Raw genomic sequence first — 25,395 nt, 5'->3', positions numbered from 1 at the left:
CGCTGCCCCCCGCGCTCCCGCACGGCACCGGGCGCGTCGCCGCGGGGCCCGGGCGAGGCGCAGGCGGCGGCCCCGCTCTGCCTGCCGGTGCGCAGCCCTCGGCTCGGCCGGGCGGCCGCGGGGCGGGGAGAGGCACCGGCCGAGCCCCGAGAAACAACAACCTGCCGCCGGCAGGGGCCGGCCGAGCCCCGCGCCGCCGCCCCGCCCCGCTCCCGGCCGGCGGGGCCCCTCGAGGCCGCCGCCCCCGGGCCCGGCCCGCCGCCTCGGGGGGGCGCCCGGCCGGCGGCGGCGGCGCTGAGGGGAGCGGAGGGCGGGCGGCAGCGCGACCCCGGCCCCTGCGCCTGCCGCCATCTTCCCGCGCAGCCCCGGCGCCGCCGCGATGGCCACCGTCTCCTACCACATCTCCAGCCTGCTGGAGAAGATGACCTCCACGGACAAGGACTTCAGGTGCGGGGCCCGCCGCCCCCGGCGCGGCACGGGCCATGCGGGCGACAGCCGCCCGGGCACGGCGCCTCGGGGCGCTGAACGGGCCGGGGGGCTTCCCACTGGGGAGGGGGGGTCCCTTCCCACTGGGGAGAGGGAGGGGGTCCTTTCCCGCTGGGGAGGGGTGTCCCTTCCCGCTGGGGAGGGTCCCTTCCCACTGGGGAGAGGGGTGTCCCTTCCCACTGGGGAGGGGGGGTCCCTTCCCACTGGGGAGAGGGGTCCGTTCCTACTGGGGAGGGGTGTCCCTTCCCACTGGGGAGGGGGGGTCCGTTCCCACTGGGGAGGGCGGTGCCTTCCCACTGCGGGGCTCCCGTCGCGCCGGGGCACCCTGTGCGTCAGGAGCAGCGCGGAGCCCCCGACCCTGCTGGCGGGATGGGGGGATGTAGGGAAACCAGCAGCGCTCCCCTCCCGTGCCTGGGTTGCTGCATAATGGACGAGCGAAGTGGAAGGGGGAATAAAAGTCTTGACAGCTGGACTTTAAATTCCTATTTGTTTTGCAAATGAAGAACATCGTAGCAAACCCGCAGAAATCCCTAGTTCGGTGTTCTGCTGGAAGGTTAGATGGTCAGCGCAGTAACAAGGCTGAGAGGCGCCGGTCTGAGCAGCCGTGTCACCCGGGTGATGGGCGCTGCAGATACTGGCTGTGCTCAGACCGCCTCAAGAACTATTTCTGTGCGGTGGGAAAATATGCCTCCCTGGCAGAACTGAGGTTCTTTTATTCTCTTTGTTTATGTCAGCAGAAAAAAGTGACATCTTTTTAGGGTTGGGGCTGGTCGGTGGCTTGATACTTAAGCTGCTCTATAAAAATCTGTTAAAACTAACAAGTATGAAAGATTTCACCTGTGGTCGTGTTGTTCTCTCGATGTTAACCTGGAAGGTAATGTTTGTGCCAGGCTTGATATCTTGAGGTCTTTTGGAGGCTTAGTAATATCCTAAAAGTAGGTTGATTATTGCAGAGGCTGCTGATGTTTTTCTGATGTTAAAATAGGTACTTATTAAGGAAGTCAGTGATGGAGTAGTTGCACAAACAGTTTGTTCAAAGAATTTACAGTTAATACTCCAGACAAGAGCAGGGCATGTGTCATGCCGTAGAGGCGTTCCAGGGCCGTTTCCTCCCAGCACACGGTCAAACGTGAGCCCGTTATCTGTCTCCAGTTGCACAACCAGTTACAGGAGCGGGTTTCACGTGCTTCCCTCTCATAACTGGATCCATGTGCTGGTTTCCGAGCTCCTGTGGGCAAGGCGGCAGCAAGCAGCGAGTCAGAAGCTGGATGTCGCGCTGCGGAAGGCTCTGCTCAGCCCGTGGCCATAATTGGTCATGCTTGTCCTGCGCAGACGTTGAACTGCAAGTGCAGCCTCGTAGCTCTTGCAGAATCAAAAATAGATTGTGAACATGGCAGGGCAGAGTCCCGCTGGTTTTCTCGTTCGGATTTCGGGCTGGCTGATGCCAAGCAGTCCCTCGTTCCAGGTGTACCTAGCTGCTCCTCAGGAACAGGCTCACAGGTTGAAGACACAAACGTTGCCCTGGTCCATGAGGGCTCTTACATGCTGAATGAATTCCACAAGAGCTTAATTTAGAATGGAGGTGTCATTTGGTAACTGCGAGGGAAGAGCTGCTTTTAGCTCCCTTTGCGTTCGTGGTTCCTTTCAGAGATCCACCTCTGTGCCGGGCGAGCATCGGAAAGCCGCTAATAGTCGATAACCACACTTACCTTTCTCAGAACCTCAGGCTGCTCTACTGGCACCTTTTACATTTCCTGCTCTCGGGAAAATAGATACTTTCCAGAACTTCTCAATGTCCATGTTGACATTGTCCCTGTTGGAAAATTACATTGACTAACAGTTAGCTGGGAGTTTGTTTTTCCTTCTAAGCTGGAATGATAAATACGTGCTTGGTTTTGCTCATAGCAATCTAAATATAGCCTAGAGAAATTCTGAGGTATAGTTTGCATGGAGTCGTGACTTTATTTTTCATTTTTGAGCTTGATAGGCCTTGTCCGTGTTTGGGATCATACTGTCAGTGCTAAATAAGCCAGAAAGAACAGAGCCAGGTGCATTCTTAGACCCTGGACTGGTTTTCCTACGCTGGGTAATTGGTGACAAAAACCCACCGTGATTTTTTTCTAGCATAGTTAACCATCTTGATTTAGTCACTGAGAAAAATACACAAGCTGGGTGCCAATTCTAGAGTTTTAGTTTACCTCACCCCTGATACGTGTTTTAAGGAGAGGAGACAATATGTGTTTCTCATTTTCACAGATTCCTGAGCTAAAGCCTTTTCACCAGCTACCACTGTCTGAGTTTCCCGCTTGTAAGATAGCAGTAATCCTTCACACCTTATTTTTCAGGACAGTGCTAAGGGTTGTAAGTTACTCCTTGAAAGTGTGTTTTCATACAAGTAGTAATTGTCAAGCTTGTTGTCCGCAGCCTTGCAAAGGAAATGCATTTGTACCTCTGTTTCAGTCACTCCACTTCTGCTCTATGTTCTTTTAGGTTTATGGCCACCAACGACCTGATGATGGAACTGCAGAAAGATTCGATAAAACTAGATGAAGACAGTGAGAAAAAAGTTGTGAAAATGCTTTTGAAGTTGCTGGAGGACAAAAATGGGGAAGTACAGAACCTTGCTGTCAAGTGGTAAGAGCAATGACCGTATTCCTTGGCATTAGTGGAGCTGCCACAGAGTGCAGAGAGTGCGTTAGAGTGGAGCCTGGCCCCGCAGCGTTGGCACCTTACTCCAGCCTCCCTTGGTAGGGGCTCTGCCTCTTAGGCCAGGCACAGCAGTTTCTTCCTCTGTTGATACTCAGGGAGAGTGAGATACAGATATCTTTGTAGAAGCAGTAGGTGATGTTGGAAGTAATTCGGTGTTTATGTTATGAATCTTACTATATTAAAAGTAGCATGCCTAAGATTTTCTTTCTTCAGAGAGAAACCCAATTTAAAATTTTGGTCATGAAGTTTCTCTCTTTTCTTGGGCTTTGAAATCCAGTGCTGAATTTCCCAGTGGTCCTGTCCTTCATAGAGATGGCACTAACCATGTATAGCCTTTCAAAAGTGACATTTGAACTTCAGGTCTGAATCCTTCTTTTCAAGGGCATTTTCATTAAAGTTAGATTTTTATTAGATCTAAGGAAGAAATTCTTCCCTCTGAGGGTGGTGAGGCACTGGCACAGGTTGCCCAGAGAAGTTGTGGCTGCCCCATTCCTGGAAGTGTTCAAGGCCAGGTTGGATGGGGCTTTGAGCAACCTGGTGTAGTGGAAGCTGTCCCTGCCCATGGCAGGGGTTGGAATTGGATGATCTGTGAGGTCCCTTCCAGCCCAAACCGTTCTGTGATTCTACAATTATTTAATGCACTTGACTTTTTCCTTGCTTTGACTCTTAAGTGTATCCTGTGCCGTTGCTTTACCTTTGACCATTTCAATATTTTTAAAGCCAGATGAAAAAGGCAGAAGGTTCCTTTATTACCGAATGATCCGATGAAGTGATCCTACCGCTGACGTGTTCTTTCCTGTCTCTTTCCCCCAGCATGTCTAAATGGGAGTGTTCATTCTAGAAATGAAATTGAATGGGTCAGTCACGCACAGGGCTCCAGAAAGGTGGGCCATTTAAAGACAACCTTGGGTTCCTGTATTTTTTCCTACTGTGGATCTTATTCATATTCCCTTCTTTTTAACTGTGTACTGCTTCTATCCCTGTACTTTCCCTGTGACTTTTGGCCCTTTCTGATTCCCACTGTCCTGACTTTTTCTGGCCCTGTTCCTGCCTCTGCCTGCTTGGGTTTGTTTATTCTGTTTTTTAAATCAATTGGACACTGAACAGACTACAGATTTCTTTGCCTGTTTTTCTATGGTTGCATTACCAGTAAGTCCATGCTCATTACAACCTTGTTCATCCAGAATGTGATAATTAGAGGGCCTCAGAATGGAACCGGTAATATTTCCTTTTCATACTTAAGGAGGTACTTACAACAGTTAACATCCTGTCAGTTATTCCCAGCCAGGTGGCTAGGATCTCCAAGAAGGAGAAATGTGATGGTTGGAAGGACACTGGCAGTTGGATTAGCCCCAAGTGTGGGTCTGTGCAGCCCACATCAGGATTCAGGAGTAAGTTAGGAAACTACTGAGAGGTCTTGCAGTTGATTTTATCACCTAAAACTGTGATCTTATTTCTTCAGAGGAAAGCTGAAATCACACGTCACACCAAAACCCACATATTTCAAATCTGTGTGAAAACTCGCCCTATTTCTAGCTTTGTGATTTTTATTTTTTTTTAAATTTAAGTGAGTTCCTCAGCTGCTCTGTGCCTCAGCGTCACTGCCTGTAAAGTAGGGATGACTCTCGGTTCTGTTCTGCATGTCGAGGTGTAAGACTGAACACTACTTGCACTTCTACAGTGTCTTATTGTTTAGTATTTCTTTTCGAATTCTTGTGTTTCAGAGTGGCTACTCAGACTCTAAACAACTATTATTGTCCCAATTGTTGAATTTAGGAATAGTCTCATAGAACAGAGGCTGAGTGTGAGTTTACTTTGTGCACTCTGGGAAACACCACGCGTACAGTGTTTGTTCAGCACACTGTCAGGGGTAAGTGCTGTGCCAGCTGGGAGGTGACTACCTGTGCGTAGGTGTTCCATAAAGTTTGTGTTACGGGAGCTGTGCCAAAAGGAAGAGAGAAAGAGAAGACAGAAAATGCATTTTTGTGCAAGGATCTTTCAAATCGTGTCCAACAATAAACATTGTAGAGTGCTAGCACCATGTCTTCTCATACAAGCTCTTAAGAAAATGTAAATCATCAAGGCCAATGTTTTGACAGTCCTGTTCAGCTACCACTGAAGCCAGGGACTTTCACCACTGGTTGTCGGGAGCAGAACCTCTCCTGTGTGTAAACTTCAGTGAAAGAAGGGTATGTTGAAAGCCCTGTGTGTGTGTCTGTCTTTTTTTGTACTCTGTAGGCAACTGGTAGCCTTTCCTTTTGAGGTGTATGGCCATGTAGCGCTGCTGATAGTCCCCAGGGATCAGTGGCTATGCCCTAGTATTATGCAGCACACAGAGCCAAAACCTCTAGTCCCTCTTTTCTGTATAACATCTATAAAAAAAGAAAAAACCAGACCTCCAAAGGGGCAGATTAGTGCTTTCCTTCTCTCTGTTTTTTGTTTTCACCTGGCTATGTGGACAGCCTACTGAGAGGGGGAAAAAAAGAACTGTGAAACCTTCAGGAATTGGTTATTTAAATGTATTTTTGCTCTGGAGCAGCAGCATGATGGTATTTTTAAAACTCTAGAACCCTGTTTAGAAAAATGGTTGTGCTGCACATGAATCGCAGAGCTGTTCAATTCTCGTATGTTTTTTGAACCAAAAGGAAAAGTTCTATATTATTCAGTTCAAATCATTCAGTTTAGACTAGTCCCCACAAGGAAGGGAACAAGGAGGCAGCGAGTAACGTTTTGTACCTGGCACAGATCTTGGAGCACAGCCACATCACTGCTACAGCAAGTGGCTGCTTCTCTGCGAGGTGGCATCGACTCCCGGGAAATAGAAAAGAACCTGCAGCATCTGTCTGGAAATCTCTGTTCAGGCCCAAATCCTTCCAAAGTCATTCCTAGATTCATGGAGAATTACTCGGTGGCGTTAGTCTGCAGGCAAGGGCCCCAGATCTTCATCTGGGCAGACCCTTCAGGGGGAGAGGAGGGGTGGCGTAAAACCCACGGGGCTTGGGCGCAGATCCCTGCCACTGGTGGGTCACGGAGCCGTGGGCAAGCTCACTCGACCTGTATAAGAGTGCCCTGTTGTTAGGATTGACAGTGGGCTTGAAGTATTTTCCTTGGAAAAGTACTAAAACAAGGAGATGGAATTTTCTGTGCAGTATGATGTTTCCACTCATCTGTGTTTGCTTCCCTTGAAAATTCTAGCAACCAGAATTGCTGTCTGTGAAACAGCAATTTCTTAGTAAGGGATACGGAATATTGATGGGAAACAGATGCATTTTGAATTCATTAGCTTAATTCAAAGAGTTAAGTGCAGCCAGTTGGGGAAGGAAAGCTGTAACGTGAGACTTGCTGAAATACAGCTAATACTTTACATTTTAGCTAGTTACCTTGTAAAGATGCAAAAGTAAATTGTTGCAAACAAATGCTGACAAACACTCTATGCACAATTTTGAATACAAACTTACCAGCAGGAAACCAGTGCTGTTAAGAGAAAGTTTTTCAAATAATAGTAATATTTAAAAGTGCAGGGGAAAGGGAGCAGTCTTCTCTCTGTTGTAACTCTGAGCCTTGGCTCAGGTGGAGGTTTTCACACACGTGACAGAAGGCAATAGGCAGCTAATTGCTTGTGAAAATCCATTTGGCATTTCTTCCTAAAAGTTGGTTTCTGATGGCTGGGTTGGTTTTGGTTTTTTTTCCAAAACCGTACCGTGCATTTTACCGTTACTCTGGGCAATTCATTGTCTCATAATTTCTGAGCTGCTCCTTCCAGTAGGATTCTAACTGGCCTTATGTTTGCAGTAGTTGATGTGAAATGTCCTCCCACAGATCTGATCTAGAATCCACTGAAGTCTGATACAGAGTTAACTGCGGCAACAGCGCAGGGCATGTAAACCTGGGGACACGACGTGCTGCAGGGCGTCGGTACTCGATCCTGATGTTTTGGTGATGTTTGCACGTGGGGCTGAGCTGCTTATAAGGACAAGCGAGCTTGAGCATCCCTGTCGTTGGTGGAAAGCATCCCTCTTCCTTTTCATTCCGATTGGCTTCTCCTCCCGCAGTCTGGGCCCGCTGGTTGGCAAAGTGAAGGAGTACCAGGTGGAAACCATTGTGGATACGCTGTGTACAAACATGTTATCCGACAAGGAACAGCTGCGGGATATCTCCAGCATCGGGCTGAAAACAGTCATCTCCGAGCTGCCACCAGCTTCTACAGGTAAAATGTCTGTCCCTGTTTGTCAGACTGAGGCAATAGGGAATCACAGCCTCTGGGAAACAGAGGAAAATGTGTAGTTCAGAGCCTAAAAGTTGCAGATTCCTTGTTCACCTGCTAGAGGACAGCTAATGAAACAAGGAGAGATGGTAGAAGCTGAGACACCAATGTGATTGAACATGGGATGAAAGGAAACCTTGAACTGGTCACCCTGAGGGTACTTAAGTCTGCAACTGCAGCCGAGTTCTTCCAGAAATCCGTTTTTGTTTACGGCAATCCCAAAGCGTTCAGTGTGCATCGAGGTACTGCCGTTCAGGCAGGCTGGCAGGATGGCAGCCTCTGTGTCAGCGATGCCACTGCCCTCTTCCATCTCAGCCATGCCAGCGCTGCTCCACCTCCTGTCCGCAGCCTGGCTGGACCGAGTCTTCCGGCTGCCACAGCTACCCTGGCTGCTTCCGCGTTTGGAGCTACGTATCCCGAAAATGCCACAGCTCTTCAGGAGGTACCTGAGGCTCCTGGAGATTTAAGTTTCCTCTGCAGCCATCTCCTGTATCTGTTGTTCCTTCAGCACGGGTGGCCATGGTAGTGCTGCCAGGCTGCTGGATTTTAGGTTGGGAGGAGAAACAGAATTAGTTTTCAGAAATTATGCAAATACTCGCTGAACTCCTCTCTCAATTTCTGCAAAACGTTTAGCTCTTGTGAGCCATCCTTTCAGAATTCTTTATTTAACATGCACCACATGAACTGAAACTGGTTTAGAGTATCAACAGAAAAGTCATCTCCGTGAGGGCTGGGATCGACACTGCGTGGGTGGAAGGCAGCAAAAGCAGCATGGGTGTTCTGCAAAATGGAGAGGCTGGACATCTCCTGTGCTTTCTGCACCTTGAGCCTCCCTCCGTGTGGTTGCTGTGGTGCTGTTTGGAGCAAAGGGAAGGTTTGAAATAGCTGTTCAAGAAGCAGCATGAGGCAGATTTCTTTCTTGTGTTGTATAGCAGTTAATGACTTCCGCGTCGTCTCTGTTGCATCACAGAGGCTGTTCAGAAGGCATAGGAAGCAATTGTCCCTTCCTTTGAAAGTTTCATGGAATTTGAAGCTGCTTATGCTTTGCACTGAACCAACTGGGAAAAAACACACAACAAAAATCAGTGTTGAGACAGGTGCACCCCAACATGTAGACTAAACTGGTATTCAGACGTTAATCTGGACTGTAGAGCATTGAGGTTCTGGACTGTGGTTGTAATCTCACCACGTTCTTGAACCTGGGTTCTATATTCTTTTGAGACGGATTTATCCAGTTCTACCCTTAAATTTCGTCATGGAGCTGAGAAACAGTTTCTGTCAGGACTGTTCTTACTGTCGAGGAAAACTCGATTTGTCAAAACTGAACGTTTTCCAGTTAAGAACAGGAAAAAGCATGCCAGAAACTTCCCAGCCAGCTCTGCTCCCTGCGTTCATGGGCCTGGCAGCTGCCCGTGAGACAGCCGGGGTGTTTGGGGGCAAAAGACTCTCTCCGAGAAGAGAAGCTTCTTCCAAATAGTTAAAGCATCCTGGCGCAGGGGGAGTACCTCGCTGTTTGCGGTGCGTGCCCACCGTCTCAGACAAAAGCTCGCTGACTGCTGCTCTGGTAGGTCTCTCGCTGCTGACGTCTTTTTGGAACGTCGGAGAGATTAAATGGTTCCTAGCAGTAAGACGACTGCCTTTTCACTGACGGTGGGGAAAAATCTCTCTCTTGCAGGCTCCACCCTGACAGCAAATGTGTGCAAAAAGATCACAGCCCAGCTGACAGGAGCCATTGGCAAGCAGGAGGATGTGTCTGTGCAGCTGGAGGCTCTTGACATCCTGTCAGATATGCTGAGCAGGTACCAAAGAATTTCCCTCTGGCAGCTGTGGACGGCAGGGGGCTGCCTGGATGTGTTCACTTGTGATTTCTGTATTCCCCTAATCCTGCTACGAGGACTTAAAAATGAAGGATTTTGGTTGTATGCCACTGGGGAATATCTCAGCAGAGCCGATTTCCCAGCAGGGATGAGAGATGACATGCTGAGTCGTTCCATGCTTGGGAGCAGCGGTAACGTGGTGGTGGGTCCCGCAGGGGCGCGGGTCAGACGGATGTAGGGAGGGAGAGGGCAAAGCAAAGCAGTTTATTTTAGTCCTGTGATCTGATCGCACATGCGGGTGTTTTCCTGGCTGCCTCTTTCTCTCGTTACGTAAGTCAGAGTGACAGTGTCATGTGTCAGCCGCGTGCGGGAAATATTGACAAACCCCCAGGTCATCCAGAAGGACACTGTCAGAATCAAATTCCTCCGTGATGGAGAAAAATAACCTCTCCCTGTGTTTTACAGAACAAGTCAGTGTTCAGAGCAAAATGCTTAATCCATCCTTTTCCTCTCCCTCCCTGCAACATGCATGAAGTCTTCATAGCTGAAGGATTTTTATGTTTTTTGCTGGCAAGAGGGCTTTTCCTCTGAGGCTTTGACTTTCAGCTTCTGCCTTGTTCTGTTGATTGCAGGCTAGGGGGAACACTCTACTCGTTCCATTCCTCCATCCTGAACTGCCTCCTACCCCAGCTGACAAGCCCCAGGCTGGCGGTACGTAAAAGGGCCATCATTGCCTTGGGTCATCTGGTCTTGACCTGCAGTGGAAACATCTTCTCAGAGCTCACAGAGCATCTGCTTGCCGAGCTGAAGAGGAATGAATCTACTTCTACCACCAGGACGTACATTCAGTGTGTCGCTGGCATCAGCAGGCAGGCTGGGCACCGCATAGGTAGGACGAGTAGCTTGAAATGACGCTGAGAAACGTGCGTGCGTTTTAGAGCAGCTCCTTTTTGTGGTAAAAGAAGTGTGCTCACTCTGTTCCTAATGTATTAGTGGCTTGTGCTTTGTGATTCCCTCTGTGGTCCTGCCTGGCTCTCTGATCTCCACCTGGAAGGAAGGAGACACCAGAGTAACTCTCTGGTTGCCCTTCTGTGGTGATTTCGACTCAAGGTCTTGCAGCACTTCCCTGGTCTGCGTTAGCACCTCTGTGAATTAGGTCAGTGGATTCACCACATTTTAAATCAGAGGAGAAACAGAAGGCAGCATATTGTATTACTTGTCTCAAAGACCTGCCAGAGCTGAGATTAGGTCCTAGAAGATCTCTAATCGCAGCTCTTTCCATGACCGAAATGCCAACAAGGGGCTGAAGGCAGGAAGCAGGGGTTGTCTGCTGAAAATCCCTGCCAGGCTGGTCTTTGGTGGGCTGCTGGCTCCTTCCCGTGAGGTCCAGGGGAGAAAGGCTCTGCCAGGCACACGAAGGAAGTGGCGGATGGTTGAGCTGTTAGCTGCTGGGCTGAGTGAAGGCTGAGCTGATTTTTCACTGCTGCTTACTCTGTCTTTCCCAGGAGAACATCTGGAGAAGATAATTCCTCTGATTGTTCAGTACTGTAACGTGGAAGATGATGAGCTGAGAGAGTACTGCTTTCAGGCCTTCGAGTCTTTCGTGAGAAGGTGTGTGCCCTTGAGGAACAACTGTGACCCATCCTGAGCGTCAGTGTCCTCCTGGTGTAAATATCTGCACATTCAGCAGCCAGGGTTCAGTATCTTCCCACGTGCGTTCCTGTTGGGAAAGACAGTTCACAAATGAAATCTCTGTGTGTGCAGAGTTGGGCTTGAGTTATGAGCTGCTTTACCTCAACATGTTGGAGTGTGTTTCTGTATTGGTTTTGCAGGAGGGGGAGTTGTCCTTGTCCTTGGAGGATTTCTCAGCAAGAGGGAACTGCCTCACTCCTGGTGCATGGAGGGAGTGGGAGCTCAGGCATCCTCCTGTTGTTTGGTCAAGCGTTTTCTGCTTGTCTTGGAAAAGGAGCCCTGCAGAACCTCAGCAGGTTTTCTCCCATGAAGGGAGGATCCAACCAGGTGGTGAAGGCCATTTATGTAATTTTTTTCCTTGTAGAAATCATTGCCTCCTCCCCAGGGGAATGTGGCCTTGCGTCGTGCACAGTAGGAAGGAGTGGCTCTGGTTTAACTCATGTTAAAAAAATGTTCATGTAGCCTGTGAAGCATTTTGGGATCCTTTTGAGATTAATTATATCGTTTGGATATTTAATCTTTAATCTATTAACTCTTAGAGTTTTTATTTGTTGTTACAGGTGCCCAAAGGAAATTGACCCTCACATCCCTAATGTGATGGGGTTATGTTTGAAGTACATCACCTTTGACCCAAACTACAACTATGATAACGAAGAGGAGGAAGAGGAAGAGATGATGGAAACTGGAAATGGGGAGGATGAAGAGCAAGGTGCCTGCTTGTGAGGATGACTGTGCTCAGCAGAACACTGGGTTAACATTTCTCCCCTTCCTGCTTTCTCACCTTCTGTGATGTTACTTTTCAGATCTGCTTCAAGACAGTCAGTTCTTGTAAATGGGTTATTTTAATTTACCGATGTAGTAACGTAGCTGCATGTGCAACATTCCAGCAGCAGTTCTGAGTTTATTAGTTTTATTTTTCACTACAAGGTCCTCAGATCTCTGCCTGCCTTAGGCGACAGTGGAAACGCTGAACCGTGAGCTCTGAAGCAGCTCGGTGGCGAGCTAGGCTGAGGAAGCGCCGTGCTTCCCGTGCTGCCGGGGTTTCTTAGCGCACGTCCACCAGGCAGCCAGGGAACGCCCTGCAATCCTGGGGAGCAGCCGCTCTGCCACCCTGCTTGTTGGAAACGCCCCCGTGTGCTCCCAGAGGTGCCGGTGCTGCTTGCAGCCTGCCGGGCAGACCTCGGGCTCCTGTCCAAGCGGGTGACTTGGCAGGCGTGGGCGCTGTTCTTGCCTGCTTGCTGGCTTGGCCAGACTTCAGGTGGTGGCACCAACGTTTGAATGCAGCTGTAGCACAGGTTCCTGTCTGTCCTCGTAGTTTAGCTCTAGTGGGCTTATGTGAGGGAGATAGCTCCTTACAGGGTCCTGAAAAATGGTATTTCTTGAAAAGAAAGATGTTACAGGCGGATCTAGAAATCGCAGTTACACGGTTACCCTCGTACTGCATCTGCTGGCGTGTTACACAGTGTTACCTTTTTTAACCAGGCAGCCACCAGCATTTCCAGCTTACTCTGGTTAGAAAAGGGATCAGAATTCTCTGATCTGGTCTCACTTCTTTACAAGACTGGACAAACTCCTGTTTTCCCTGTTCGCAGCAGAGGTCAGGCAAGCAAGTGGTGCTTGCAGCCTGTGAGAGCCAGCACCCCTGCCATGGTGTCAGAACCATCCTTCTCATCAGGCTGCAGCTGCTTCTTGGTTTCTGCACCGCTTCCTCTCCTCTCTGGGCCTGCTGGGCTGTTTTCACACGTAGACACTGTTCCTGCGCACGACAGCCAGCCCGAGCTCACCTCTGCAGGCACCGGGAGGCTGCAGAGCCTGAGCTGCCGCGCTCGCGCCCCTCTCTGCGGGGCTGGCTGCCTGTGTTTGCAGGAAGAGGTATAGACTGAACTGCTATTTTAAATGAAAGTCTAAAATTGTGGTGTAACAGTTTTAGGGCAACTTAATGCAGCCTACAAACATAGGAGCCACACAATTACACTTTTACTATAAGGTAAAAGTGTACCTATTTTTTCCTGCTTTGTAGCAGAAGAGAGCAAAGCTACAGTCCTGAGCACTTAAAGGTGCCACCATTAAAATCATCTTGATCCACCACTAAAAACATCTTAGTCACAGTGAAAGCAACCTCATACTGTCTTCAAAAGTGATTTTCTGAATTGTGTTTACTTTGAGGTGGATGTCGAGCCTTGGTCAGACAGGAGGGGCACCGTTAATGCCTGTTAGCTATAGACCACATTTCATAATGTCTCTGTTCATAGCTGCGTATCGTGTGGCAGCTAAGAGCAAAAGTTAGAACAGGTTCCTTGGAAGAAAGGTGGTTTTGTTTATTTGCATACTGATTGGGGTAGGATCCTGGCCAGCTTCCTGGAGAATATGTTCAATGTTCTGCCAATAACATAGTAAATTGTTACGCTCTTTTGTGCCATTCAGGAATGGCTAAGACAAATATTTACCTATTTCTGGCTTCAAAAGCTGGGAACCTCATTCTCCCTTCAAAACAAAAGGGCAGCAGCCAGTAAGGGCAGCAACATTAAGGTTTATTCTCTGTCAGCTCTTGGAACAGAAGCAGCTGACACAGGGCAGCCCTGGGTCATACTGGCTGGTAATGACTGTAGGGACAGGCTGTTCTGGACAATTTTGTGTTTCCAGGTACCTGTAAGTTACTGGCATCTGTTTGTCTGGTCAGCTGGAGAGGGAAGCTCTGAGGACCAAGTGATCCTCTAGCTCCAGTTTTCTCATCATGGTGCACCTTGTTTTCCCTTGTCTTCCTCACAGAAAGCGATGATGAGTACAGCGACGACGATGACATCAGCTGGAAAGTCCGCAGGTCTGCAGCAAAGTGCCTGGAGGCCATTGTCAGCAGCAGGCACGACCTGCTGCAGGACTTCTACAGAACTCTTTCCCCGGTCTTGATAAGCAGATTCAAAGAGAGGGAGGAGAACGTCAAGGCTGACATCTTCAGCGCTTATATCTCCTTGCTGAAGCAAACGCTGCCCATCCAGAGCTGGCTGCATGCTTCAGATGCCGGGGGCAAAGACGACGTTCCCCTGACGATGCTGCAGAACCAGGTGGGTGAGGAGATGGCTGGGTTAAATCGGAAGGCAACAAAGAGGAGTAGGTGCCGTGCCGCTGGTGAATGTGCCAGTCAGTTGAGCTTGAGAACCCAGCGAGCAGAAGGGGCCCTTGGAGCGCGCGGCCGGAGGGGACTGAGTCCTGCGGGCTGTCCGTTGGCTGTCTTCCACCATCCCCAGGGAGAGAGCGCTGAGCCGGTGCCGGAGCACCCAGGGGTGACTTGCGCTTCCCCTCCGCGCCCCGGGCGCGTGTTGGCAGACCGCGTATGAGACGGGCCAGCCCTGGGGTGAAGCGTCAGCCTGTTGCCCTGCACTTCTCCAGCTGCTGCTCGGGAAACTCCATGAGCACACCGTGGTGGGAGCGCACCAGTGTAACCGCTGGGAGCCCCGTCAGGTTTGGATCTGGTCGGTGGTGTGTGAGCGCGCAGCTGGGCCCGTTACGGGAGGGCAGCCCCTGGCGCCCCGGGGGGTGCGCGGGGGTCGTGCGCGCAGCCTGCGCGTCGCCACGGGTCAGACAGACAATAGCGGGCACCCTCTGCTTTCATTCAGAAACAGCTGGAGAATTGACAGTCATTGATCCACGTGTGCCCATGGGGACCGTGCCTAGCCCAGGGCCCTGGCCAGCGCTGTGGTCCACCCGTGCCGTTCTAGAAGACGACAAAGGAAACATTGAAAATAACCGTGTTGCTAGAGAATCGCGTGGCCGTGAGAGCGGCTTTTGCTGGCTGGTGCTGATCCTGACTGGGAGTCCTTGGAGCAGGATGGTTAAAATCCCTGCCAAAAAGTAATTACATGACTGATGAGTCACCTTATATGTATGAGATCCTTATTTAAATAACTTGCGCCTCAGCCCTGGCATTTGTTTTTTGATTTGACTGAAACTTTTTTTATTTCACTGAAATGCCAGCAGAGTGTCCCAGTTTATATATAGTGATGGGGCTGGATCCTTAAACAGCAGACCAGGAAGGAATCATAAAACTCTGAGCTCCTTTAGCAGTGTGTCCTGGGCTGATCATTTTGTCATGTTCTTTAATCTCCTGTGTCAGGATAACACCAACTTCAGGAAGGGCTGCTTAGCAGTCCGGTTGTAGAATATGGAGAAGGAGAATCACATCCTCTCTCGCTCCTCTGTTCACGTAGCTTCTCTTCACGTGCCCTGGGATCTGTCCCAAGTCCGTTCTCCTCCGGTGAACACGTGCAGTGTTGCTTGCTGTCCCCCTGTTCTCCTGCTGTGCAGTCAGCGCCCCTGGCTCAGCTGAGCATGCGGCTCGGGTGGCACAGCTCCGTGCCCTGGCAGCTGGGGTGACTGGGGTGGTTCCTTCTGGTTTGCTTTTCCAAACTGCAGGTCCCCAGCATCGTCAAGGCCTTGCACAAGCAGCTCAAAGAAAAGAGCATCAAATCAAGACAGGGCTGTTTCAGCCTCCTGACGGAACTGGCCAACGTTCTTCCCGGTTGCCTGGCAGATCACATCCCTGCGCTCGTCCCTGGTAAACTTGCCCGTGGTCTGGGGTGAAGGAGCAGGGTGGGCTCAGCCCCCTCCTAACGTGCATGCTGCTCGCCTGCGCGTTCCGCTTTTATTCCTGGACGTTCTCTCTGCTCTGTGTACTCATCGTACACACCGAGTTCTGCTCGGTGTCGACGTGCTGATCTGCTCCCAGAACAATCCTGGCTTCTGTCTGCCACCGAAAGCCAAGATAAGGGTATCGAGCTCATGTCCACCGTCCCCTGAAGAGATGCTTTTAGGAGGGCCTGTTCCAGCTCCTTTGAAGCTAGCTGGAATTGTGCTGTTGGGCCACCGAGATCAGGAGCACGAGGGCCATTGTCTTTTACAAAATGCAGTGGCATTTAAAACAGTTGTTTGTATTGCCTGATTATTTAATTTGCACTGCCACATTTTTCTCAGAGCTTCGCTGCCTCTAGGCTCACGAAGCATCCCACTGCTGAAAGGCTCGTGACACTGAGGTCCTGCCTCTGCTTTTGGTGCGACTGTACAGAAAATATAAAAAAAGTCTCCTGTGATTGTCCCTGGGCCAGACTCGTGCACCTCCCTGTTAGGAATTAACAGGTTGGAAAAAAACATTCAAACCAAGAGTCAGGTGTGGCTTCAGGGGTGGCTCATAGTCCTGCTGTAAATGTTTCTCGTTGATGCTGGGAAGCACAGAACGCCCCACAGAAATGGGACCTGGAAGCACCGTCCTTCTCCCTTCTGCAAACACAGTCCATTTTCAGTGGGCCCAGTTCTGTTCCAGACAACACTAACGGAAGTTGGAAAACCAGATAAACATAAAGCCCCTGCTGCTTTTTTTTTTTTTTTTTTAAGAGTTTCCGTAGAAGTCTGAAGGAAAAACTCCTGGAGGGGCCTTGCTGCTGCCCGCAGTGCCTGTGTTGAGACTGGGCTTTCCCAGGCTCAGTTTCATGCCGTTTTGTCATACTGGGTTGCACTTGACTACCCGTCCCTTCCCATCTCAGCCCCAGATGACTTTGTGATTTAACTTTCTAACAGTTCTGTAGCCAGTCACCCAGGACTGCTGCAGAGACAGTTGTGTCTGAATTGCCCCTTCCTGGAAAGCAGAAAGCCAGCAAGGAGACTGGCTCTTCGACTGGCATGTTGGTGGGGAGAGGAGAGAAAGAAAACCGATTCCAATTGTGTCCTTTGAGGAGGAGGGGGGCATGACAAAAACCACTTGAAATAAGACAGCAGTCATTCCTGTCTCCTCTGCACAGGTATTGTGTTCTCCTTGGCCGATAAATCCAGCTCCTCCAACATGAGGATTGATACACTGTCTTTCCTTCACGTTCTTCTTTGCAATCACCCACCGGAGGTGTTTCATCCTCATATCAAAAGCCTGCTGCCTCCTGTTGTGACCTGTATTGGAGACCCCTTTTATAAGATCACCTCGGAAGCTCTGCTGGTTACTCAGCAACTCGTGAAAGTTATCAGGCCTTTGGACAAATCTTGCACTTTTGATGCAAAGCCCTACGTGAAGGACATTTTCCCTGGTACTCTGAAGCGACTAAAGGCAGCTGACATCGACCAGGAGGTGAAGGAGCGCGCCATCTCCTGCATGGGACAAATCATTTACAACCTGGGAGACCATCTAAGCACTGATCTCCAGCCAACCTTGAAGATATTTCTGGAGAGGCTTAAAAATGAAATCACCAGATTGACAACAGTGAAAGCATTGACCTTAATTGCTAGTTCTCCACTTAAAATAGATTTGAGACCCATTCTAGGGGAAGGTTTCCCCATTCTAGCTTCCTTCTTGAGAAAGAATCAACGTGCCTTGAAACTGAGCACTCTGACTGCTCTGGACATCCTGGTGAAGAACTACAGTGACAGCCTCAAGCCTGCCATGATAGAGTCTGTCCTAACGGAGCTCCCCGCTTTAATCACCGAGAACGACATGCATATTTCCCAAGTGGCTATCACGTTCCTCACTACTTTGGCTCGGGTTTATCCGTCCTGCATCTCTAAGATCAGCGGTTCAGTTCTTGCTGAAATCTTTCAGCTTGTCCACTCGCCCTTGCTCCAAGGAGGGGCTCTGAATGCCATCATAGACTTCTTCCAGGCTCTGGTTCTGACGAAGACGGCCACCGTGGGTTACTCGGAGCTGATGAAGCAGCTGACTGCACCTGTTTACTCCTCAGGTTCAGCCGGCGCATCGGTGACGCTGCACAAACAGGCGTATTACTCTGTCGCAAAGTGCGTGGCGGCCCTTTCCTCGGCCTGCCCAAAGGAAGCCCCTGCGACAGTGAACCAGTTTGTCCAGGATGTGAAAAACCCCAAGTCCAGCTCTGCCGCCAAGGTGCTGGCTTTCCTGTCACTGGCAGAGATGGGGCGCGCCACGAACCTCAGTGCTCAGAGAGAGCTCAAAACCGTCATCCTGGAAGCATTCACTTCCCCCAGCGAAGAGGTGAAATCTGCTGCTTCCTACGCGCTGGGGAACATCAGTGTCGGGAATCTTAAGGAGTATCTTCCCTTCATGCTGAAGGAGATCGGAAGCCAGCCCAAGAGACAGTACCTCCTGCTGCACTCTCTGAAAGAAGTCATCAGCTCCTCCCCGGCCGATGGCCTCAAACCGTACGTGGAGGATATTTGGGCTCTGCTTTTCAAGCACTGTGAGTGCACAGAGGAGGGGACGCGCAGCGTGGTGGCCGAGTGCCTGGGGAAGCTGACTTTGGTGAATCCCGCTGAGCTGCTCCCCCGGCTGAAAAAACAGCTGTCATCAGGTACTGGCACTGGTGAGAGTGGGGAAATGCCTACTTTTGCTGGAAAATCCCCTCATAAACTGCTGGCGGGTACAACAGGGAGCAAAGCCAGTCTGCAGAGGCGAGAAGGAAACAAGGGAGCTCTGCCAGGGGGGATCAGAGGAGCAGGGGGTTGCGCGGGGTGCAGGAGGGCGTTAGGAACAGGGACTGCACGTGTAGGTTGTGCTGGGCAGGATTTAAACGAGGAGGTTGTTGGGACAAATGCTCTGTTCTCTTACCCCTGGAATGCACGCGTGATGTGACCAAGAGCAGAAATATGTACTTCAGAATTACAGCAATGATTTTTTTCTCTTGATCTTTCACTGTTTTTTCTTTCCGTCTCCATCACAGGCTCTCCACATGCCCGGAGCACGGTGGTGACTGCAATCAAATTCACAATTGCAGACCAGCCTCAGCCCGTTGATGCTCTCCTGAAAGGCTGCATAGGTAGGCTGGTGCCAACAGCACTGTGAGCTGGGATCTCGGGATGTTCGATGTCATTAGCAGCTCAGGGATTTTTCACACCTTTGTGAACCTCATCCAGTTTTTATCTGTGTTTCTCTGCTTTGGGGATTACCGAGCAACACTTGTCTCGTGAGTCGTCATTAAATGCTCTGATACCTTGCTCTTGGGCGTGTTCCATTGGTGGAACATGGGGACTGCAAGTTCTTTCTTCATTTAAACTCATGATTCAAGCATCTCATGGCAAGGATCCTGTAAAATCTGACCTACCTTAAAAGGATCTTATGTCCAGGGAACCTGCCTCTTGGATCTGTTGTATAAAACTGGGCCTTCTGTTTCAGAAAAGTCTGAGCAGATGAGATCTAAGCAATAAAAAAAACCAAACAACTTCCTTGAATACCAAAGCTTCTGATTTGACTTTAGGATGAGGTAGCTAGAATCAGTGTCGGGTTTTTTTGTGCCCATATGCAGGAAAGTCGTGTTTCTTCCATCTGCTATATCCCAAACGAAGGGAGGGAAAGTATCTCTAACGTCTGTTAGACGGCGCCCTACGGGTATTTTACCGCAGGTGCTTTCGTCGCCAGGCTCCTGGAAATACGTCGTGATGCGCTTTTGAAATGCTGATAAAACACTGCAGCAGGACTGACCGGTGTGTTCTGATCCCACAGGTGACTTCTTAAAAACTCTTCAGGATCCAGACCTGAATGTTCGGCGTGTGGCTTTAGCCATGTTCAATTCTGCAGCTCACAACAAACCTTCTTTAATCCGAGATTTGTTAAGCACAGCTCTCCCCAGCCTGTATAACGAAACGAAGGTCAGAAGGGAACTCATCCGGGAGGTATGTCACCAGCTGGGCCCGGGTGCAGTACGGCCGCGACTCGGTGCACGTGAAGCTGAGATGGAGCCGTCACCCAGCCTGCTGTTAGGTGACAGCTGTATTTTTTTCTTATTGAAGGTAGAAATGGGGCCATTCAAGCACACGGTGGATGATGGCCTTGACGTGAGGAAAGCTGCTTTCGAATGCATGTACACACTGCTGGAAAGCTGCCTTGACCGACTGGATATCTACGAGTACCTGAACCATGTGGAGGATGGACTGAAGGATCACTATGACATTCGGGTAGATGCTGTGTCTCAACTGCTGGAGGGGGGTGGCATCACTGATAGATGCTCAGTTCCCTGGGCTTGAACTGAGCTGGTACAGCAGCACAGCATGGGGGCCCCTGCCGTCTCCTGCTCTCTGGATGTTGTGCAGCTCTAGTTTGACCACAGTGGCCTTAAAAACACAAGCCTGGTGTAGCTGGGTTTTACCAAAGTCTAAAATGTCTATGAATTGTCACTTGCTCAGCGTGGCCAGTGATACTATATAAAAAAATTCAGCATTGTCGTCGATGGCCTCATAGCTCAACAGGAAGCACTGCATCTTTTATTACTGTTACTTGATTTGCCCCACTTAGTCATGGGCACAGCATTGGCACGATCCCAGTGCCGAGCACTGCCGTTTCTCTCAAAGGCTCTCAGCCGTTTCCAGCCACCCGCGAGCAGAGCGCCACACGCGCCTGGCACCGGTGCCCAGCGGGGCGACTGCTCTGCGTTGGTGCATTTCTCATAGGGCCAAAGCTCTTACCACCCCCCTTGCACGCGTGCAGACTCGCTGCTGCTGAGCACAGCGTGACGCCGCAGGGAGAGCGGCCCCGCGGGCTCCGGCAGAGAGGATCCACGCTCCAGGCCGGGGGTATCGGAGGTGCCCGGCAGCAACGCCTGTGTTCTCTTTCCTTTGCCTAGATGCTGACTTTCATAATGCTGGCACGGCTCTCCGCGCTCTGCCCCAACGCCGTGCTGCAACGGCTCGAGCGACTGATTGAGCCGCTCCGAGCAACGTGCTCCACAAAGGTAAGATTAGGCAGCGAGCGTGACGCACTGGGGTGGGTTCTGCCCCAAAGCCACCTGTGCTGTCAGCATTGTCTGTCACTGCTGCTGAGCAGCCCCCTCCCCACGCCTCTCCAGCTAGAAAATCATCTGCTCGTCTCTGTCTCTGGCTGAACGTATCCGATGCTCTGTGCCTCTACTGCCTTTTCTGAATGCCAACTGAAAACGGTGCTTTGGGCTTGTAGGTAAAAGCTGGTTCCGTGAAACAGGAGTTTGAGAAGCAGGATGAGCTGAAACGATCTGCCATGAGAGCAGTAGCCGCTCTCCTGACCATCCCTGAAGTAGAGAAGAGTCCAGCGATGGCCGAGTTTTCATCGCAGATCAAGTCCAGCCCTGAAATGGCGTCACTTTTTGAGAGTATTCAGAAAGACTCTGCTTCCCTGCCCACCTCAGAGTCCATGGACATGAGCTAAGAGCTGGCCATTCCCACCACCTTCCTGCCCTCGCAACGCACCACCCGACGGAGACGCCACGGCCGAGCCAGAGGACGTCACTGAGCTGGACTCTCCTGCGCCAGCCGCTTGCGAGTCACTGGGTGCCAATGGTGGAAACCAGCTGGTTGCAGCTGCGCTTACATCAGACACCGCGCTGGGTCGGGACACGATCCGCGAGAAGGGACGCACGTCCTTACTCAGGGGAAGGGCTGGAAGATGAGTGTGTGAATTTTTCAGCAAATTTTGGAGGGGCATACACGTAACCTAAATTGAGTGTGGTTCCCTGAAAAATGGAAACTACTTCCTGAAGTATTTCCTGACTGCAGTACAAAGAAAAACAGCTGTAAGACTTTTAACCACTGCACATGCACTTTCTACGCGGAATTGCCTGAAGAATGTATTTATCTTGTGTCACTAACATGGCTGAAAACTAAAGTCAGTTGTTTCATGAGTGTTGGCACCAGCGGTCCCGTTCCAGGCTGCCCACCTGCGGCTCAGTGCACACAACGGGCACCGATGGCTCAGTGTTCCTGTGGTGTCTGGGTGATACAAATCTTGACTTTTAATCATTTTGACTGCAAAATACCTCAACCAGCCGTCTTCCAGGAGAGCCGCGTACTCGATTGCATGGCAGTAGCAAACTTTACACGAGCTTTTCTGTGCATTAAGCACTGGCTTACCTGCCCCTGCCAGCAGCCTGGGCTTCTGCAGAGCAGCGTGGCACAGAGGCAGCGACCGACGCTCAACTCCGACCACGGAGCAGCAGGGCACCTGCAGCAGAGCTGGCATTCAGTGTTTTAGTGCTGCCATTCAGTGTTTTGGCATCACACAAGCGAGAGAAGCAAAAGTCACTTGTCAGGGGTGCAAACACACAAGCAGCCCACGCAAACTCTTCCATTGTTTGGAATATACTCTATAGTGGCTGTTGTGTTTAAATCCTGCTTTGCAGAGGGGCAAAAAACCAGAGAGAGAGAGAGGAGGTAACAGCAAATTAGAGAAGGCCACCATGACACACTTCTCGTAGCCATGGAGCTGTACCAAGCTTTCGTTTCTCCTTTTTGACAGAGTGGTTGATGTGAAAAGTATTTCTATAGTGCTGTGTGGAAGAACATCCATTCTGTTTGAGTGGTGTGAAAATAAAACTGCGCCTTGTGAAGCTGTGTGCGCTCCTGAATTAATCAGCCAGCCCAGCGACATCGCAGATCCCTGCCACAAGCGGGCACGCTGCTGTGAGCTCCCCCCCAGGACAGCCCAGCATGCACAGTGGTTGTGCCAGAGCCACCCCGCTGCCTGCTGATGCCCAGCAGCAGGCAGCTGCCCGCCTGCCCACACGCACCACGCCAACATCTCTCCCTCCGGCCACTCAAAACATCCACCCGAGTTGTTTTAGGCTTTATTAAATACATCCCGGATGCAGGAGCGGGTCTATTCGTTCTCCTCGCTGCGCAGCCTGGCGTTGGGATTGGTGATCTTGATGGCGAGCTGCGCGGCCCTCTCCACGATTACCTTACGGTTCTTGGAAGACACGTTGTGGGCGATCTCTGCGCAGTACGACCTGCGGAAACAGAGCGCCCGTCACGCCGCGCTCCAGCAGCGCGGGCACAGCTCTGCAGAGCTGCCCCACTGACAGCACTTGGGCATGGAGCGTCGCCGCGAGCAGAGCCGCCCCGCTGGCAGCGCTTGGGCACGGAGCATCGCCGTGGGCAGAGGTGCCCCGCTGGCAGCAGCCGGGCACGGAGCATTGCCAGGGGCAGAGCCGCCCCGCTGGCAGCAGCCGGGCACAGAACGTCGCCACGGGCAGAACCACACGCCGTCCACCACCACCCAGCCCGACCCTGGCCTGAAGCAGGCGCGCGGCTCCGGCACAGCTCGGCCCTTCGCCTGCTTTGTTGCGAGTGAAGAGCCAGTTTTTCACGGTGTTAATTGTCACTCTCGTTTGTTTTGAACCGAAGCGCTGCAGGTAGATCCAGGCCTGCGTCTGAGCAGGTGTGAACCACAGTCCGATCGCTGTCTTACCAAAGCGACGCGGGCACAGCGCCACGTACCACCATGTCGTATTTTTGCCAAAGCTACGAGTTTGCCAGCCCCGAGACACCCTCTGTGCCCTCCCGCCAGCGGCACTGCAGTGCTAAGAAAACCAAGACAACCTCCAAGACAACCTCCCTGCTCTGAAAAGCAAGGGCTTCCCTTGTTTCCCACCTGCACCTCACCCTGACCGCGCTGCCTCTTCACCACCGTCTGATGCAGCGCCGTTGGGACGAGTGGCGCACGCGGCAGAGCTGCCGGTGCCCGCTCCATGGGAGGCAGGAGCGCCCGGGGCCTGCAGACTTACTTGTTGCTCATCATGAGCACCTCCAGCTCCTTGACATTGTGGACCAGGAACTTCCTGAAGCCCGAGGGCAGCATGTGCTTTGTCTTCTTGTTGCTGCCGTAGCCGATGTTGGGCATCAGGATCTGACCCTTGAACCGCCGGCGCACTCTGTTGTCGATACCTCTTGGTTTACGCCAGTTGCGCTGAAAAAACAGGGAAAATACTGAATGGTGACAAAACGAGATCAGTCTGGGAACAGCCGCCTCCAGGTCGCAGCTCCAGTCTCCACACAGACCCACCACGCCGGGCCGTTACCCTCGGCCCGCTGTCACAGCACCGACCCTCCGTGCTTTAATGCAACATGTCCGACTGTCCCGGAATTCGTTTTCTCACGCACTTGCAGCGCCTTGTTACCTTGATCTTGACATAGCGATCCGACTGGTGGCGGATGAACTTCTTGGTCCTCTTCTTGACGATCTTGGGTTTCACGAGAGGCCTGAGGGCGGGCATGGTGCCTGAGAGAAACAGGAGCCGTGTGACAAGAGGAACCCGCCGCAACGGCGACGCGTCGCTCCGAGCGGGGCGCGTGTGGCAGACTGCCTTCCGCTCGCCGGCCACGCCGGAGGCCGCGAGGGAATGGGTGCCCATCTGCAGTGCCTCTCCCTCCCGCTTCCGAAGCTGGCAGAGCACGGAGAGCTCTCCAGATGCGATCCTGGGAGGTCACGCCTTGCTCGGACGCCGTTATGTTTCCCGCCCACCCTCGGCTCGCCCCAGCGGCTCCGGAACCCCCCGACCCCAAACCGGGCACCGGCCGCAGCCGCCCCTCCGGTCGGCGCAGCCCCCCGCACCGACGCTACAACCGACGGGCTCATCTCGGGCTCTCCGGTCCAGCCTCGCCGGAAACGGGATACGGCGGGAGCGGCCCCTGCCCCGGGCCCGCCCCACCCGGCCACTGACCGCCTGCACCTGAGCGCGGCCGAGCGGCTCCGCCGGGGGCTACTCGGGCCCGGGCCAGCCCGCCCCACGGCCCCGCAGGGCACCGCGCTACCGACCGCGGCTCCTCCTCGCCCGCCCGGAGCAGGGCCGCCCGGGAGGCCTCGGCCCCGCGGGGTACCGGCTCCTGCAGCCCGGGCAAAACGGCGGCGGAGGGACGCGGGGCCGCCCCGGGGGCAGCCGCGCCGGGCTGCCGGGGCGGATGGGGCTGATGGGCGCGGATGGGGGCGGATGGGGGGGAATGGGCACTCACCGGGATCCGATGGCGCCCGCCGCGCCGGGCCCTGCCGAGAGAGAGGGGCGCGGCTGCGCGCAGGGGCCTATGGGATGCGCGGGTCCTGCCGGGTCCGTGTGGAGCGGCGGCTGCGCGGGGAGGGCACCGGGCCCTCGCGGGGCACCGGGCCACCGGCGAGAGGTGCTGCCAGAAGGCGCTGCCGAGCGCGCTGCCTGCGACCCGGCCGTCCCGGCAGAACGGGCCGGCGCTTCCCCTCTCCCCGGACCGTGCCCTCAGTACGAAGCTGCCAGGACCTGCCTGGCGCCACTTCCGCCAGCCTGTGCCCAGGTGCTGCTTCCGCCAGTCGCGCTGGGCGGGCGGGCGCCACCTGGCGGGCGGCTGCGCTCACGGCCGCGGCGCCGGGCACGGCCGGAGCGGGCGGCGCCTCCCCCGGTCCCCGCCGTTAATCGCAGCTCCGGGACTCCAGCGGGCTCCGCGCTCCCAACGGAAACGTCCTGCGGCTCCTGGCCCGACACGGGCGTTACGGAGCGCCCGTCCCTGCTCTGCGGGGCCCGAAGCTTCCGCTGCCCACGTGCCGCTCCGCGCTCCCGCATCTGCGGAACGATCGGCGCAGCGCCGGGCAGCAAAACGCCTCCCGCCTCGCAGGTGTGAAAACCGCAGCTGAGGATGGCGCGGGCACCGCGGGCTTCCCGGTCTGAAAGACAACCGCTTCAGCAGCCGGAGGCAGGGGCTGCTGGTGATGCCAACTAA

At 52.6% G+C, this 25,395-nt stretch overlaps 2 protein-coding genes and 1 non-coding gene across 6 annotated transcripts; 1 reads left to right on the top strand and 2 right to left on the bottom strand.

Annotated features, from left to right (window-relative positions):
• Positions 1 to 376: 376 nt before the first annotated feature.
• Positions 377 to 22,248, top strand: LOC104382957 (cullin-associated NEDD8-dissociated protein 1). 4 transcript variants are annotated; one of them, XM_086618861.1, is made up of 15 exons: positions 377 to 447; positions 2,977 to 3,120; positions 7,248 to 7,402; positions 9,135 to 9,258; positions 9,909 to 10,165; positions 10,782 to 10,887; positions 11,529 to 11,677; positions 13,738 to 14,030; positions 15,379 to 15,520; positions 16,758 to 18,263; positions 18,633 to 18,728; positions 19,412 to 19,581; positions 19,699 to 19,863; positions 20,529 to 20,636; positions 20,858 to 22,248. In XM_086618861.1, exons 1-15 carry the CDS (start codon positions 380 to 382, stop codon positions 21,083 to 21,085), a joined length of 3,711 nt encoding a protein of 1,236 aa, XP_086474987.1. In that variant the 5' UTR covers positions 377 to 379; the 3' UTR covers positions 21,086 to 22,248. The 4 variants fall into 4 exon arrangements, with proteins under 4 accessions (XP_086474987.1, XP_086474986.1, XP_086474989.1 ...); XM_086618860.1 differs by having other exon boundaries at positions 16,758 to 18,275; XM_086618862.1 differs by lacking the exon at positions 377 to 447 and adding an exon at positions 4,009 to 4,079 and having other exon boundaries at positions 3,081 to 3,120; positions 16,758 to 18,275.
• Positions 22,249 to 22,486: 238 nt separating this feature from the next.
• Positions 22,487 to 24,715, bottom strand: RPL32 (ribosomal protein L32). The gene is made up of 4 exons (XM_086619036.1): positions 24,664 to 24,715; positions 23,832 to 23,932; positions 23,439 to 23,620; positions 22,487 to 22,661 (listed from the first exon to the last, which is right to left on the bottom strand). The coding sequence occupies exons 2-4, from the start codon at positions 23,925 to 23,927 to the stop codon at positions 22,532 to 22,534; spliced, it is 408 nt and encodes a 135-aa protein (XP_086475162.1). The 5' UTR covers positions 23,928 to 23,932; positions 24,664 to 24,715; the 3' UTR covers positions 22,487 to 22,531.
• Positions 24,002 to 24,139, bottom strand: LOC147527955 (small nucleolar RNA SNORA7). The gene has a single exon (XR_015222493.1). It is a non-coding gene; the product is annotated as a small nucleolar RNA SNORA7 (small nucleolar RNA).
• Positions 24,716 to 25,395: the final 680 nt, after the last annotated feature.

Source organism: Tauraco erythrolophus, chromosome 12 (genome assembly GCF_009769465.1).
Source record: "Tauraco erythrolophus isolate bTauEry1 chromosome 12, bTauEry1.pri, whole genome shotgun sequence".
NCBI classification, from domain to species: domain Eukaryota; kingdom Metazoa; phylum Chordata; class Aves; order Musophagiformes; family Musophagidae; genus Tauraco; species Tauraco erythrolophus.
This window is presented reverse-complemented; position numbering and strand designations above follow the sequence as displayed.